This window comes from Lytechinus pictus, chromosome 7, assembly GCF_037042905.1.
Source record: "Lytechinus pictus isolate F3 Inbred chromosome 7, Lp3.0, whole genome shotgun sequence".
In the NCBI taxonomy this organism is placed as follows: domain Eukaryota; kingdom Metazoa; phylum Echinodermata; class Echinoidea; order Temnopleuroida; family Toxopneustidae; genus Lytechinus; species Lytechinus pictus.
In genome coordinates this window covers 10,529,594-10,547,019 of record NC_087251.1, presented here as the reverse complement: position 1 = coordinate 10,547,019, position 17,426 = coordinate 10,529,594, and the positions used below count along the sequence as shown (strand labels likewise).

Below are 17,426 nucleotides of genomic sequence, written 5' to 3'. Positions count from 1 at the left end.
CCCAGATTCTAGGTCTTAGAAATCTAAAACAAGCGCACACATTGAGATATGCATCCGATCTCTATTTAAAACCCCGTGCTTAAATTATCCAGCTATAGATTAAAAAATTAATAATTTTCTGCTCGTGCTTCACGCTCGCATTATTGATGTAGGAAGATAAACAATTACCCATATCCTATTCGTGATTTACAAAACATGACTATATAGAACGTCCACTGGTTTCACTTATAGGTCTAAAATCTCAATTTTCTTCTTCGCGCCGCTCGCATCAATATTGTTAAGTTACATAATATACCTACTATACCCCTTTCATGCATGATACAAAAAAGTGCTTATATAGATTTACAATTTCTTTAAGGTCAGAATGTCAGAAACTTCAGCTCGCGCTTCGCGCTCACATTATTTATAAATTGTTGAAATATGTATCGTCTTCCCATTTCGATCAGGCCAGAACGTCTACTAAATTAAGCTAAGAAGTGAAAGTGAGGACTAGACTAGATCTACCCCTTCATAGAAAAACAAAAATAAACGTTGAGTGACCGATCGGCCGGGGCCGGAATAAATATGGGTGAAAAATAATCGGCGCCCCCCCCCCCCCCCGATTGGCGAAAGCTGGATCCATCCCTGTCGCATATACACACACATAGAGAAAATTATTGTTGCCCCCATTATAAAGCAAGGACCCCCCAGTACGTACGGCAAAAAACTCCGGTGTTGATTTAACACCAGCCCGTAATCTATGTGCACCAGTATTGAAACGATACCAGTTTGGAATCTAACCGATGCTGTTTTAATTACTAATTAATAATAATAATAATAATAATAGCGGTATATTTACCCAGGGTAGCCGCTTCAGTTCCGAAAACTGTTCTCCCAGCGGGCCCTGCTATTATTACCCCGGCTTTAGCTGGGCTGCCTAGGCGCTCAAGCATTCAAGGAATTAATCCTGCCGGGTACCCATTTACCTCACCTGGGTCGAGTGCAGCACAATGTGGATAAATTTCTTGCCGAAGGTGTCGTATAACACCTATCTGGTGTTAGATCAAAGCGAGACTGGTGTTAATTTTGTTTAACACTTTTCTGGTGTGGACATGTATAGATTCCGGGCTGGTGTTAAATCAACACCAGAGTTTTTGCAGTGTACCCTCCCCCCCCCGGAAAAAAATCATAGCTCCGCCTTCGCCACTGCTATCTAGACTAGAGTGTACCGTGTAGTGCAAGCTTGTAGTATATCCAGGGCCTAGGACTACTATACTAGGGCCAGGGGCCGGAGCGGCGCCGTTTATTCGAACATGATTCGACGAGGATTAACGCGAGGAAGAACAGCGCTACTTCAGATCCACTTTTCGGAGTTGCTGAATTATTCCTATAGACTGTGTAGGAATATGGTAATTTCATTTAACAATGTATTCTATTTTGTAGAATGGGATGGTTGTCGGAAAAGGGAAATCCCCCTAAATGAGACGTGGTAATCAAGTCTAACTTTCGTTTGATAATTGCTTTTCGAGCCCGTGGAGCGCTAGCCATGCTAGCGGAGCCATCGCGACCCGCTGTCCTCATGTGGTGGCCTGGCCGCCCGGGGTCTAGCCAGGAGGCTTCTAGAATCTAGAGAGTAAAAATCATTTACTAACGTAGGCTTACTAACGTAGGCTTACTAACGTAGGCTTACTAGCCTACGTTAGTAAATGATTTTTACTCTCTAGAAGTAGAAGTTGAACCTTAATTGAATTTGAACCTTAAAATTACCTTCTTCATTGCCACCTCAGTCATATACCCAATATTCGAGTGGATCATCATTCCTGATGACGACCAAAACACACTGGTTGAAGCATCAATAACAGTTCTTAATAAAAGCTACCAAATCATCAAGAAAGATAACTAACAGTCTTTTTTAGGACTACATACGTGGTGTTTACCTCAAAACTTCCATTATTCTGTCCACCATGAAAACCTTTAAAGATAAACATTTCATTCCATTTGGTGCAAAGATATTTTTTACACCCTAGAAAAAAAGGTCTGTCTTTGGTCATACTTGAATAATAAATTGCAATTTAATGTCTTCTGATAGAGAAGACCTTTATAGCATCTATCGTTCTTATAAAAAATCTACATATCTTGAGACAAAACATTTTTATTGAAATGAATTGTATAGTAAAATGTCAATAGGAAGGGGAAAGAATGGTTTGTATACACCCGTCCTACGGGACGTATTATGGTATCACGCTGGGTGTCCGTCTGTTAACTTCTTTGTAAATGCGATAACTTCAATTTAACTTAACCTAGGCTCATATAATTTGGTGTGTATGATACTAGCATTGATCCAAGGAAGCTTATTGATTTTGAAGTCCAAATGTCAAGGTCTCTGACATATTTACATCTTACCCTTCCGAAGTCCTTTTAAACGCAATAACTTTAGTTTAACTTAAACTAGGCTCATATACTTTGGTGTATCGTATGTTACTACCATGGATCCCAGGAAGCCTATTGATTTTGAGGTCACAGTGACATGTTTTCATCTTACCCTTCTGGAGTCCTAGTAAACTTGATAACTTTAGTTTAACTTAACCTAGGCTCATATACTTTAAGTCACCACCTTCCACTTTTCTTGCTTGACCAATAACTCCATTTTACGCCTTACAGGCGGGCGTATTATGTGCTCGGCTCAATGTTCTACAGTCGGATGATTTGTTCTCCCCCCTTTCCAATAGGCCCAATACAGAGTGGAAAGGGATACCTTTGGGGACATATCAGTACCTGCAGACAAGTACTATGGAGCAATGACAGCTCGCTCTCTTGCCAATTTTGACATTGGTGGGGAGACAGAACGCATGCCTGTAAGTATTATATTAAAGTGAAGAAATTCCTCACAGATATTAGAATACACAAAAGTTTTGTAAATCGTATTGGTATTTGCTAGTTTTATAACTTCATGATATTTATCTCCATTGTCCAAAACTGTTTCAGATATTATCAATTAAGTTGTTTATGACTAATGTACAGTATGTAATTTCTAAATATTTCCTCAAGATTTTCATAATCTGTACCCTTTTTTGCACTGACTGGGTGTCTTAAAAGTGACACCAGAGAGGTGTTTCAAAATTATTTAAGTTTGAATATTACGTTTGAAAAAAAAAATGAATCGATAAATGTTTAATCTTTGTCTAATGGGGTACTTGGCAAAGGTAACAAAAGGTGGATTAGAACTTCAGTGTAAATTTATGTGAAGGGATTATTTACCTGAAACTGGGCATACTTTAAGTACATCATGTTCAGTATAAATCCAAGTAAACTAATCAATACTAGAATCATAAGAACTTATTGTATCTTTGCTCTTGTGGGAGAATTAAGTAAGACAAGTATAATAATGTAGGGTTATAAACAGTCACCAAAATGGAAAGGTACTATTTTCTTTTATTGGAAATTATTTTATCTGATATGAAAGAAAAAGTGAATTTGCCAGTGGAAGAATAACTGTACACTTATGTTTTTCAGTTTCAGTATTATAAAAAAATCTATTATTTAAACACCACTCAAGGGAGACAAGAAAAAAATGTCTTTATGGGCAGTTGGTCTTTACAGACAGGTTCCTGTATAGTATGTTTTATTGGGGGAATGCTATGTTAGGAAGACCAAATGTTTGATCTCCATAGATTGATGGTCACTGATCATAAATCAGGTTTGACTGTATCCTTTTACTTAAATGTTTTCAGATTCCTATCATAAAATCATTTGGGATATTGAAACGTTGTGCAGCCGAAGTCAACACTGAATTTGGTTTGGATGTGGATAAGTCTAACTTTATTACCAAAGCTGCAGATGAGGTGAGTATTGATATGAGCCTACATATATAGATAAACAAGAGTCCTGGTCATGACATTGAAACTGTGAAGAAATCGGTCCGCAAAAATTTTGATTTAAATCACTTAATATTATTATTTACTGTATGCTGTAAGATTTTGGAATGATCAGAAATTAACTCAATTTGTAGTTAGATACATGTACTTCAAACATAGATGCATAGAACCAGGGCTTAACTTAATCCAAGGCTATCAAAGGCTATTTCAGTTGGTGTCTTGTTGACTGGCCTTCATGCCCCTCTCATTGGCCTTAAAGATTTGTAAAAGTTTTTTTACATTAGTGCTGTAATGTAGAAATGAGCTCTATGGAAAAGTGGCATTGTCATTTTAAAAAAAAAAATCAATTTTGAAAGGTGAAGGGAGTCCTGATACAGACAAATTTTCATCTAGAAATTTCGGATAGGTTTTTTATCCGTGTGTGGCTGGTATAACTTGAATGTTAAGCGATCATTTGTAATTTTTCATCAGATCTTATTTCTACCGGTATAAGATTCTTAAATAATAAGGAAAAAATATGAAAGCTCATTATGTTTTTTTTTTTATTTCCTGCAATATGAATTTTCCTTTGAACTTGAAAAGTATAAAAGGTATAACAAAAATGAAATAGTGTGTAAAATGTATTTGCCATTTAAATGAAAACTGAAGAGAATTTGCTCTGACATCCTTTTCTAGTCTTATCACGTCTATTGGAAAATGAAGGAGTGGTAAGTTTGAAAAGATAAGAGCAAGGATATTATTTAGAGAATGAAACTATTGCTCATGTACATGTAGTAGTAGATAACTGTCAGAGCAACCACCCCCAATAATTTTGTTCATTACATCCATGTCTTATACAAGATAATTTGATATGCATGGATTGATCAAATCATGGGTCCATGGAATGAACGTACAAAAAAGTCTTATTTTTTAAATCATATTTATTGTTCTTTCTCCCCCCCCCTCTTTTTGCAGGTGATTGCTGGTACATTGAATGATCACTTCCCTTTAGTGATTTGGCAAACAGGGTCTGGTACACAGACTAATATGAATGTGAATGAAGTAATTAGCAATAGAGCTATCATGATGATGGGTGGAGAACTAGGAAGTAAAACTCCTATTCATCCTAATGATGATGTCAATAAGAGCCAGGTACAGTACAATAAAGTTGTGATATAATTATATTGGTATTACTTTTTTAGAAGAAGTTTTATGGCACTTCTGTATGATTTTGTTTTTATGCAATATAAAGTAGAATCTTAATTTGGTTACCCCACAAAATGATAATGATAATAATAAATGCTTTGATGAGTTTTGAATGATAATGTACTTTTCAAACATCACAAAACATATAAATCTGAATATATATTAAGATTCTACAATGCAGATTATAATTATATTCAAATTATGTTCTTTTGCAACATGTAAACAGTCTGTGTTTTACTTCACTGCAAATATATTTGATCAAGCATTCTGTAAGGTTTGTATGTATCTAACTGTTTTTTTATATTTTGAAGAGGAATTTTTACTAGTTCCCAAATTTTGTGATATTTGAGCTGTTTCTGTAACTTGTGTTGTATACCTTATGGCGTTTTTGTAAAGGGAAAATCTAAACCGCTCAAACCAAAATCACAAGTATGTAGCTCTTTTGCAATATCTTCTCTAATTTTTGGTTATGTGTAATAATAAAGTTATTGATGTCAAGCACTTGTCTTGGTCTTTCCTACCATGTATTTTCTAGCAATAAAAATCTGCATGGCTTTGGAGAAAAATGCAACTTACAGTAAACTTTGAAGTCAATTTTTCTATGAAATGGGTTTTGCACTGTCGTATTGCAATATGACGGTTCGGATGACCATTTTGTTCTTATATCTACAGAGTTCCAATGATACATTCCCTACTGCCATGCATATAGCGGTTGCATTGGAGATACAACAGAGGTTGATGCCTGGTCTCTGTCTGTTCAGGGATGCATTAAGAAGTAAAGAAGAGGAATTCAAGGATATTATCAAGATTGGCCGGACACATACACAGGTATGTTATAAAAATGAACATGCAAATTTATGAATCTGATCTTCTTAGGCAATTTGTATTTTGTTTTGTTTTTGGGGGGGAGGGGAATAGAAATGAAAAGTATATTGATCAATTATGAGGATATGTTGGCATCGGTTAGGAGAAGAAAGCTTTTATGTCTTAACAATAAAATCTTTGATCAGAATGTTACAGTTGTATAAGTGGAGTTAAGAAAATGATAATTATACTTACTATGGTGCCCTGGACAAATAATGCATAAGCTGATGTTTGGGCATACAAATATTTTTCAGGAGTTGTCACTGTTGTTAAAGGACAAGTCCACCCCAACAAAAACTTGATTTGAATAAAAAGAGAAAAATCGAACAAGCATAACACTGAAAATTTCATCAAAATCGGATGTAAAATAAGAAAGTTATGACACTTTAAAGTTTTGCTGAATTTCACAAAACAGTTATATGCACATCCTGGTCGGTATGCAAATGAGGAGACTAGTGACGTCATCCTTTCACTATTTCTTTTGTATTTTATTATATGAAATTTGAAATATTCTAATTTTATCCTCATTGTTAAGTGATACAACAATTAATTCCTCCCTGAACATGTGGAATTAGCATTGTTTAATACTACATGTATATGGTTCAGTCAAGTTGGTCCTTATTGTCAAATCTATAAAAAAATGAAATATTGTATAATTCAAACAATAAAAAACAAAAGAAATAGTGAGTGATGGACATCATCGACTGACTCACCTAGTTGTGCATATCACTGTTTTGTGAAAAATAAGCGAAATTTTAAAATGTCATAACTTTCTTATTTTACATCCGATTTTGATGAAATTTTCAGCACTGTGTTAGTTTGATTTTTCTGTATTTATTCGAGTCAGCATTTTCCTGGGGTGGACTTGACCTTTAAGCAATTAGAATTGACAGAAAAGTTAATATTTTTGCAATTCTGGTTTGGTTTTCATGAGCAATTAAGGCTATGACACAGGAGTGGAAATTTACAGTAGCAACAATTAAATGACTACAAAAATTTCTGCTCATACAGTCATAGATGGAGAAAGGGAGGAAGATGTGTAGTTGGAGGGGGTGGTGATAGAGTTCTTCATATTCTGTGACAATCATCTTTATGACGAAAGATCCTTTAAGCTAATTTGATTATATTCCTTTGTAATAAGTGATGTTTATAAGTAATTATTTTGATTTGTTTTAATTATTGTCATATCAGGATGCAACACCGATGACATTGGGTCAAGAATTCAGTGGTTACAGAACACAGATTGAGAATGGTATTGAGAGGGTTAATGCAACCCTACCAAGACTGTATGAATTAGCAGCAGGTTTGTATATTATTTGTATGAAAACTTTTTATAAAAAAAACTAATTACCTTGTTGTATTTTAGCATTATCATTTTAGATTCGAAAGTAATTCACTTGTCTTCTTTTCTCCCCGATTTGTTGATTAAGATTGTTATGTATCCAAACAACATCCATCTTCAGTCAATCCCTTACTACTGTTGCCTATTACTCTCTCCTGTTATTGTTTTGATGTTAAATATTCTATGATTTGTGATCGATCCGTTTCTTCTGATTCAGAGAAGTCTGTTTAATTTGGTAACGATAGCATTCATGTATATCGTGATTATATTTTGCCTTGTCAGAGCTAGTATATTTTGGTCAGTATTATTGTCTTTGTTTGTATTTGTCTATTAAATAGTAAAGAAAAGAAAAAATTCAGTGTTAACGAAGTTGATTTGAATAAAATTGGGATTCAATAATCATGGGATTCAATAATATGCATTGTGCAATAAAGGTTTTTAGCAATGCATAAGAATTAAGTTGGAACATTGGGTACCAGTGACATTATCATTTAGTAGCCAATACACAGCTAGAGTAAGTCTTATTAAGCACTGTTGGTTTGATATTGTATTATTCATATTCATTGAACAGGAGGAACCGCAGTAGGTACAGGTTTGAATACTAGGATCGGATTTGCTGAAAAGGTAGCAGCTAAAGTAGCTGAATATACACGTAAGAAAAATGATGTTTTGAATCCCTTTGTGTAATCAGGTATTTAAAGTGTGAAGACAAAAATGCTTTTTATGATACTTGTATGAGTAGGAAATGTTATATTGAAATACGTAGAGCTTGCAGCTTTGTATATACAGGTATGTCAGCCTAAATCAACCTCTTGGACTTGGGTAAAGTTGTAACCCGCACCCGTTGCGGTACGGGTTAACCTGCCGGTATGCCCCCGATCGCGGGTTGCGGGCCGGGCCGAGTTCATTCTCAAACCCGCAGACCGTCATGCGAAAAAAAAGGGAGAAGTAACGAAGCATAATAAAAACATTAACAATGAAAATTGAGTTAGGATCATGTGCTTCTTACGTGGCGGATTCTTTTAGAGACATAGATATTTCCTTTTAAAAAAATGCTGGCGTATTTTTGTCTTGTGAACAGTGAACAGGACTGAGTCCAGTTCGACATAAATACATCGAGTTGCTCTTTCGAAGAAGGAGCGCGCGCGAGTGCAGCGCAGCATGCAGTCCAGCACAGTCTAGTCAAAAGCAATCGCATAGGCCAATGAAACTCGATGTCGAGTTTCCCGTCCCATTTTTTCCAGCTCATAATGAGGATTTCATTATTCATTATTTTCTAGAAGATGAAAGTTTGACCTTTTGTAACCTTTGAACGCACTTTTATTCTGTGGAACTGTCTTGAAGCCAGGGAGCAAACCAATCATTTTTTTTCGGGGGTTCCATTTTCATTTTTTTGTAATATTTCAGGGTCTCCATTTATACCGTTTTGGAGGCTACTTTTTTCATTTCGGGGGCTCTTTTCAAATGCTACGTTTTTGTATTTTGAGGAATCCCTGTTCACTTATTAAATTAATTATTACTTATTGTTTAATATTGCATGATTTTAAAGTTATTTTTTTCATGCTTAGAATCTTGGATGTGGGTGTGTTTGTGTGGGTGTGACTATGAGTTGAACTTGGATATAAATGAATTCAATATCTAATTTCTACTCCATCTAATTCCAGTACTTGGCCATGTAATAAAGGCCCACATACCCTAACTTTTCCTGATGTTCTTTGAAAACGCAGATCTCCACGAAAATTGCATTTCTCTATGGGGGAGTCTAAATTTGGTGAGAATGAACTCATTAATAACTTAAATATACATGACAATGAAGAAATCATCTAACTTTATTGGCAGTTTTGAATAATATTCCCGAAATATAAACTCTGTCTGAAACATAAAATCACCATCATTGAGGCCTTTACAGAGCGAATTGTCCCCCAGAGCTCTGGCAGAGAGACAGAGCTCAGACTGGCTAGCTAGTACAAGCGCCAATGCGTACGTGCGTGAGCCTCCCGTCGGCCTTGTAAAACAGATTGAGTTTTGTTTGATGATTTTTTTGTCTGATATGCCGTATGACAACTCACCAATGCAAGGTTACTAGACTATGGGATTTATTGAGGTAGCTCGACCAAACCTCGAGCGATGTTCGTGCAGGCTCCACTCCACTTCACTACCGCTACATCGGGTAGGTAGAGCGTAGTGTAGCAGAAGTGAAGTTGAGTGGAGCCTGCACGAACATCGCTCGAGGTGTGGTTGAGCATGCAGTGTCATTCCATTCACAAGAAAAAAACAAGAAAATAATTACAGGTATTTACATGATATACAAGTAATTGTGACTGAAAAGCTTATATTAATGTTTTATATCAGTTCTGAATCTAGATCTACATGTATGTCAAAATAGTAAAATAATGAATTATTTTCAGAATTTGAGTTTTAAACGCGGTCCAAATTTCATAACGCGGGCAGGCAACGGGAAACTGAACATCGAATTTGCTGGGCTACAACATGTAGCTAGTGCGCGCTGAGCTGCGGCTCCGATCCGAGGAGTTAATTGCGCAATGCTTTCGATTACGAGATCAGAGCCGACCCATTTCGGGTACAAAGTAACCCAAAAAAACATTTTCTCTCCGGAATAAAAGGCGAATTTGCAAATTGTAAGTAAATTCACTCTAGGCTAGGTTAGTAGTTGGCATATATTTTCGTGATTTGTGCCTGTATAGTGTGGGGATTGCAGAAATAATTTTCATTTTTCAAAGATAAATTTACTTGCGGGTTAAAACCCGACGGGTCAGCGGATCCCGCTTGCAAATTATTGGATTATACGGGACGGTACGGTTCGGGTTTTCACTTGCGGGTTACAACATTACTCTTGGGACCACAAACATTTCTTTTTTTTTACTTCCTGAAGGTAAATAACACTTGTCTGGCTGTATCTGATCTATAAAAAAAAATGATTTCGTGTAAAGTGATTATTCAACTTTCAGATGGTTGACTTGTATTTGTAGACACTCTGTGAAGTAATGTGTATTTTCACTGTGTTACCAAGAGAGAGTTGGGAATGAGTGAGTTAGAAAGTAAAAATCACTATTTTATCGCAAAGACACTTGCACCAGACACAAAGACAGGCATATTGGAGAACACTTATCTTGGTTGATTATTCTATCATTATGCTTAGCAGTTTCATATTATATGTTTCCAAAACATGAGTGCATTCAAGTACATTCCAATATGAGAGACTTAAAATTTAATTTTTTCCTTATTTGCATGAAAATTTTGAACTGTGGCATTGATTATATTTCATCTTGCTAAAACACAGACTTTCTTTATATTTATATTGGAAGATATACATGTTTGTTTTTATAAATAATTTTTTTTTGGATAAACCTTTAAAAATCATTCCAGGATTACCTTTCACAACTGCTCCCAACAAGTTTGAAGCATTAGCTGCACATGATGCCTTAGTAGAAGTACATGGTGCCCTGAATGTTACTGCCTGTAGCATTATGAAGATCGCCAATGACATCCGATTCTTGGGTTCAGGGCCAAGGTGTGGTCTCGGTGAGCTGGTCTTACCTGAAAATGAACCAGGAAGCAGCATTATGCCAGGTTGGTATGCAGGAGATAATCTTGATTCAATATGTTGCTTGAAAGAGTTGTCATGTTTAAATTGATTTTCATTCTGCTTCCTGCTCTACTGAATTTGATGGATATATTCAATATAATTGAATTTGGTGAAATGTCGAACAAAAGTAGAGGACTATGGCTAAATGCAACAAAACCCACATGGTAAAATATTGATTCAAGATAAAAATTGTTTAGCCCAGTTGTTCCCATGCTGGCCCTGCAGGCAATTCACTTGCACCACTGAAGCCATCACCCTTGTTTTACTTACATCTTATAGATGAGTTGTAAAAATCATAACCTTTTTATACTGAGGAAAATCCTGGAAAGTCTGAAAATTTTTCAAATGTTTTAGAATTATCTGCTGGAGTCTAATTGTTGTATTTTTTGGTAGTGGGTATAACACAGTTCTGACTTTATTCTTTTCATTCATGTTGTTTTCTCATAATATCAGGGAAAGTAAACCCCACCCAATGTGAGGCCATCACCATGGTAGCAGCTCAGGTCATGGGTAACCAGACAGCAGTGACTGTCGGAGGAAGTAACGGCCATTTTGAACTCAATGTATTCAAACCCATGATGGTTGCTAATGTCTTACAATCTGTGAGGCTTCTTGGAGATTCCTGTGTGTCATTCACCAAGAACTGTGTGAATGGTATCCAAGCTAACAGCGAGAAAATTGACAGGTAATTATTTACAAGGTGTACCGAGTCCAACACTGGTATAAACCAATCTTGATATTAGTATCCATATGTGACACAAATTGCTCATGCTATTATACTCAATTATTATTATTTTTGTGTATTCAAGCTATTATAGAATGCAAGAGGATGTAATTTAATGTCCTTATGACGAGAAGTCCTGTAAACATATCAAATAGCAGAGGCACTGGCATCAATGTCACATGTGGCTACCCATATAGATATAGAATGGACTTCCTAAGTATACATTTGTCATCTATGAGCCATATTGATTTTGAGTAATATTTCAAGTACAGAGGTTTTATGATGACTCTACAAAGGTTAGGATATGTTGAAACTAAATTGATTGGTCTAACACTTCTAATGATAGGTCAAAGTCAAGAAAGTCAGAGACTAGTATGATCATGTACACATTTAACTGCTGAATATTGTATCATTGAGTGCTAAATGCTCTTACGTGTATGTGTTCAAATATCATGTTATCTGTCAAGCAAAAATAAAACCAGTGTCATCTTTGCACTATGTAGACCCTTAATACAAAATGGTCATACATGTTTAATTTGTCATTAATATCTGATAGACCACTACATGAATTAAAATTTGTATTTGATATAAGGATCCTCGTTCACATTTGTTCAAAGTGTGATCATTATCTTCTCTCTTCTTTTTTTCATTCTTTTGTATGTGTAGATATCTGCATGAATCACTGATGTTGGTAACCGCTCTTAACCAGCACATAGGCTATGACAAAGCTGCCCAGATAGCCAAGTATGCTCATCGGGAAGGAACCACATTGAAGAAAGCAGCTGTATCTTTGGGTCATCTCACAGAAGAGAAGTTTGATGAGATAGTACGCCCAGAACTCATGCTAGGTCCTAAATGAATGTAAACAATGCATTGCTGGGGTCAAGCATTTGTCTCTCAAAAATTTTGGATTTTTTGTTGTTGTGATATTCTGCTTGCATCTCAGTTATCCCCAAAGACAAAGGCACTATACCATATTGAAGAGAATAATACAATGTATTTTGTTGATTACAGGGATTGGGGCAGATTGTATATTTTTGTCAGGAAATGTAACAGACATGTTATGATCATCTTTGTTGCAGATGTTGGTAGTTGTAGTTTTTTATTGTGCAAAGTGTTGCCAGGTCCAAGGTGAAGAAAATTGCGAAGGGCTCTTGAAAAAGCCACAAATTGGACCCCCCCAAAAATAAAAATTTTTAAAATCACAATATTAAAAAAAAATCCCTAGTGAGGACTCTAATTGTTAAAAAAATTGTTTATTTACTTGTTTAAATATGCTTGTTTTGTTCAACTTATGGTATACTCTACACTGACTACAATAACGATTAAAGATATATACTCATTATGGATAAATCTATAGGAACACACATGACTCAACAGTGCTATTCAGAGAAGCTATTGTTGAACTTGTGAAGTGTTTTCTTTGTGACTATGAAGTTATCACCACATTTGTGATTTGTGAGGACAGTAGTTTTAACTGCTTTGGTTGCCAGCTGATTTCTGTACTTGTTTTTGTCCAGGTCATATCTGAAGATGATACTCTCCTCTGCTGCATTGGAGATAGGGTATGATAGTGATAATGCCTTGTATGATGTTTCTCTGATGAGTTCATGTGTTGAAAAATTATATTTGCAAGTTCTTGAGGATCTTCTTGAATTCCATCTTTGAACCCCTCTTCTTCCTTCCAAATGTGCAGTCTCACTTTTCTGCAGTGTTCCTCAGCCTGAGTGATCTTTTTCACAAAGCAAGTCATGGATATTTTCTTGAAAGTCATTTTTTTAAATAGGTCATCCTCCTTCTGTTATCACAGAATGCCTCATACAATGACTTCTAGGCCTCTCTTTTCAAATGGCAGTGACTAAAGTAGCCGGGAACCTCGCCTAGCATGAATCCGATGTTGGATGTCGAGGCATCTAATGCCCTCGAGATCAAGTGAGTGGCACATACTCCAGCAGTACAGTTAGGTGCTTCTACTCTTACTCTGCTCCAAAATCTGTCATGTTCTCCAGTCATGTTGGTTGCTATGTCTGATGCTAGTCCCTTTTGGTAGTCTTCAAGAGACTTTTTGAGCAAGTTGAAGAACTACCTTCCTGATGCTTTAAATATTTCTTCAGTTTCTCCTGGAATCCTAAAAGTACAATCCATAGTTTCTTGTCTGTTCACATAAGTACTGCACCATGACAAATTACATTCTTGTTGGATGATCTGTACTCTCTGAAAACTGGTTTTCCTGATATATCTTCCTTTGACTCTTCCTTAATTGTCTGAGCAACATTTTGTATTGGTTAAGTGCATTTTGTTGAAGTGAAATTCAAGACTTGGTACTTCCAGATGCAGTATGACTTTTTATCATTACAGAATAGTGGTCCTCTGAACTGCTTGCTGTGACAAGGGAAAGGGATTTTAAAACCTACATCTCCTCCTTTAGACTTGGTCTTGACAGGGATTTTCCTGCCTCCGTCTTAATTCAAGACTTGGGTTCTTTGAACCTCTGTCTTTCGTTTTGCTGTCAACGGGGATAAGGCCTCTGTTATTTGACATGTTGTTACCATCAACGGATTTTAGGACCTCTGTTTTTGTGGTTTTTATCCTGAATGGGGACTTTTATACCTCAGTTTCTATGGATCTTGTAATTGGGGAATCCTTTGATCCAGCTTGGCTGGTAATTGATCTCTGAAGTGGACAAAGAATTGTAGAAAATAGCCAGGTGTATTTTGAGAAAATCTGGAGCGTAAGAGCCACAGACCTTACGGTTCTGGCGCCGGCAAAAGAAAGAGGAGGTGAGCTGCACGCAAGAGGTATTTATAGTAAGCTGGGTTTCCTCACCTTATCATGTGGGGCTCTAGTCTGCATTGCAGACTCTTCTCCTTTTGTAGGAGAAATTTGTTTTTGCCGACGCATTCGAGTGTGGCGATCGAATGGCATTTAAGGAAATGGGCAAGTACTGTATGGCGTATCTGAAGTAGATTTGTGAATTGAAGACCAGCATTATTTTTCTAAGCTGATATTTTGCCTGGTGTCTCTTAATGCTTCTTCAAGCAGGAGCGATGAGTCTGCAGCTGCTTTCCTGCAATACTTACAAGCAGGTTTTTTTTTTCTTATCCCTTTTGTGTTCCATGCATTAGCCACTCCAATACCCTTTCCCACGACACCAAATACTTCCTTGCTTGTTCCTTATTTTATTGGCTTTATTGGTAGGTGGTGTGGCCATGATTCCCTTTTCAAGTTGCCGATTTTCTGAATTTCGGAAACATAGTTGGAGATACAGGAAGATACAGTTCTTTGTTTAATTGCTAAGCTATGTGTATTGTAATCCAGAAGACTCGACGAATCAAAAATAGGAAACATGTTAGCCATCCATGCATATCTTCTTTTTGTGCTTTGATTGCCCAACAACACATATTGACATGTTTATGGATATGAAACAGTCAATGGCATGCTATTGTGTATGTCACATTATAAGCAATTGTTTCATTCTTGGGATCTGGCAGAAAATAATAATGCTAGAATTGATTAACCATGAGCAAAACGATTGGATGCTTGAAATGGCAATGCTGGAATCACTTATTGCGACATGAATGATTCATTGTGTAAATTTGATGTTTGATAAGTTCTACCAAAAAGGGAGACAAATAAGAAGGGAAAATATTGACTAAATTGTAATTAAAAATATTTGCGCTAATTCTATTTCTTTTTCATTTGAATATTTTGTAATGTAATTGCATACATGTTTTGATCATTCAAAACAAAATATTTTGAAACATGGTCGTTACCTCAGTGCAATAAGATCATCTTGAGTGAAATACTGTACCAGTAGTTTTGTATTTTTTAATGACAAACATGCCATCATGTTCCTGAACAGCATTTTTAAGTATTTGACCGGTACCTTCATTGAAATGTCAAAAGCTTATATCATGACATGAACAATACCTTGTGCTTTTTACAATTTCATCGCATTATTAGTAATTCAATTCATCATCGTAAATTTTGCATTTATTGACCAGTATTTAATATAAATCATAGGTACCGTATGGGTACTAGTATTCAACCCGGCATAATTCAAAGATTTTGACATATTCCCCAAAATATTTAGAAATAGGGAATTTATCTTAATTTCATACCTTTGTTATTTCCAGGGTAATCTGTTGTCGATATTTTCTTTGTCAATCTGTTGACTGTATGCGCGGAGGATCGAATTATGCGGCGATTGCCTTTTGCACTGAATGGTACTAGTATTCAACCTAGTGAGGATTGATAGCAAATCTCAAAAGGGTTTAGAATGCTAAATTAGATCTAGATCTATGTAAGTCTCTGGCTTTGATTAATTCCCTGTTTGGTCTCATCTCAAATGGTCTAGTCCATAGTCGGATGGGACAAGGGCAGATTGAGAGACAGGGCCATCTTTCATCGCTAGGTTGAATACTAGTGCCGACGGGTTGAATACTAGTACCAAAATCCGTCGCCGTATAATTCGATCGCCCGCGCAAACAGTCAACTGGTTGAAGAAAAAAATAACGGAAAAAGAATAACCAGCATTTGCTCTTGGAAATAAGACGGGTCTGAAATTCAGGTAAATTCTATATTTCTATATATTTGAGGAAACTCTCCAAATGGGTTGAATACTAGTGCCCTTACGGTAGTAAACAATTGTGAGAGTTAAAATATGGGTCTGTTGTTCCATCCATCTGCTTTTTATACTCAAGATTTTCATCTTGTCAGAGATGTGATTTGGAATGAGTTCACATTGTGTGGATGATGGCTTGATTTCAAGTCACACTTACTATTTGTTATGATAGTCCTCTACCTACAGGCCAGTAACGTAAGTAACATAACATTAACGGCATTAAAAATACCTTGGCTACCCCTTGCTAAACCAAAGATTTAGAACTATTCTTTAGATTAAATATTAGTATTTTATGAAGCAGTTTGTAAGTCATGCACAGCTTTATGCATTACAATGTGTGAAATAAGGTTCCCCAATTTTTCCTTGGTGTTTCAACACAGTGGGATTGAAACAACATTCAGGACTAGTACTGGAATTCAGCTAATCACCAACCGTTTTTGCAAGTTTTTGGTGCTTTTCTGAACCCTTTCTTTTACAGTACTTGGTTTCTGAATTCTGAATATCAGTTTTGGGTTGTTTTTTTTACTTTCTGCTCCAGGATGTACCACAATGCTCGCAAATATTTCTTGCTTCCCCCTCAACCACCTCCGCCGTTTTTTCATTCTATCAAGTGCTGTTTTGTTATTTATTTTAATATGCTAATATTTGCAGACATGATAGAGGAAATATTCAGCTTTCAAATGATACCATTGTCATTGAACCCAATGAAATTTGAAAAGTGTAACAAAACCACCTTTTTATGTGGCAAGTTCAAGACACATGGCCACCGATGATTTAACACAGAACGGTTTATAGAAAGTCGTGCATTACTAACAGCAAAATATGATAGAACACCCACTTGTTCAGAATATTGCAGTTGTCTGAGAGTTATTTTTATAGAAAGTGTATTGGGCAAGAGCCAGGTGGATTGTATTTACAATCTTTTAGCTGAAATCAAATTAGAAAAAAAAAAATTATTTATTGGTGTAACTGTGACAAGATAGGTTCAGGTTATTTGAGAAATTGACAATTTCACAAGTTGTACAAGTATTTTGAATACTATTTTTGTGTATTGTTTAAGTCTTTACTCATGCATGTGCTGTGCAAGAGGCTGAATAAAAACATGCAATGTATCTTATCATTGTATATTGTTTCTTTTATTTATTCAATGTAAAAATGGAGGAAAAAAAATTAGGGGGAATATACTGGTGTTGGTGTCAGGACATTTGTATGTAATGCAACTAACA

At 36.0% G+C, this 17,426-nt stretch overlaps 1 protein-coding gene across 3 annotated transcripts; it reads left to right on the top strand.

Annotated features, from left to right (window-relative positions):
- The first annotated feature begins 1,198 nt into the window (after positions 1-1,198).
- Positions 1,199-17,312, top strand: LOC129264987 (fumarate hydratase, mitochondrial-like). 3 transcript variants are annotated; one of them, XR_010294069.1, is made up of 11 exons: positions 1,227-1,388; positions 2,709-2,834; positions 3,711-3,821; positions 4,809-4,985; positions 5,712-5,867; positions 7,095-7,206; positions 7,817-7,897; positions 10,633-10,836; positions 11,306-11,537; positions 12,243-15,341; positions 16,003-17,312. XR_010294069.1 is itself a non-coding variant. In XM_064101893.1 (10 exons), exons 1-10 carry the CDS (start codon positions 1,293-1,295, stop codon positions 12,433-12,435), a joined length of 1,488 nt encoding a protein of 495 aa, XP_063957963.1. In that variant the 5' UTR covers positions 1,199-1,292; the 3' UTR covers positions 12,436-17,312. The 3 variants fall into 3 exon arrangements, 1 of the variants encoding a protein (XP_063957963.1); XR_010294068.1 differs by having other exon boundaries at positions 12,243-15,599; positions 16,024-17,312; XM_064101893.1 differs by having other exon boundaries at positions 1,199-1,388; positions 12,243-17,312.
- The last annotated feature ends 114 nt before the right edge of the window (positions 17,313-17,426 follow it).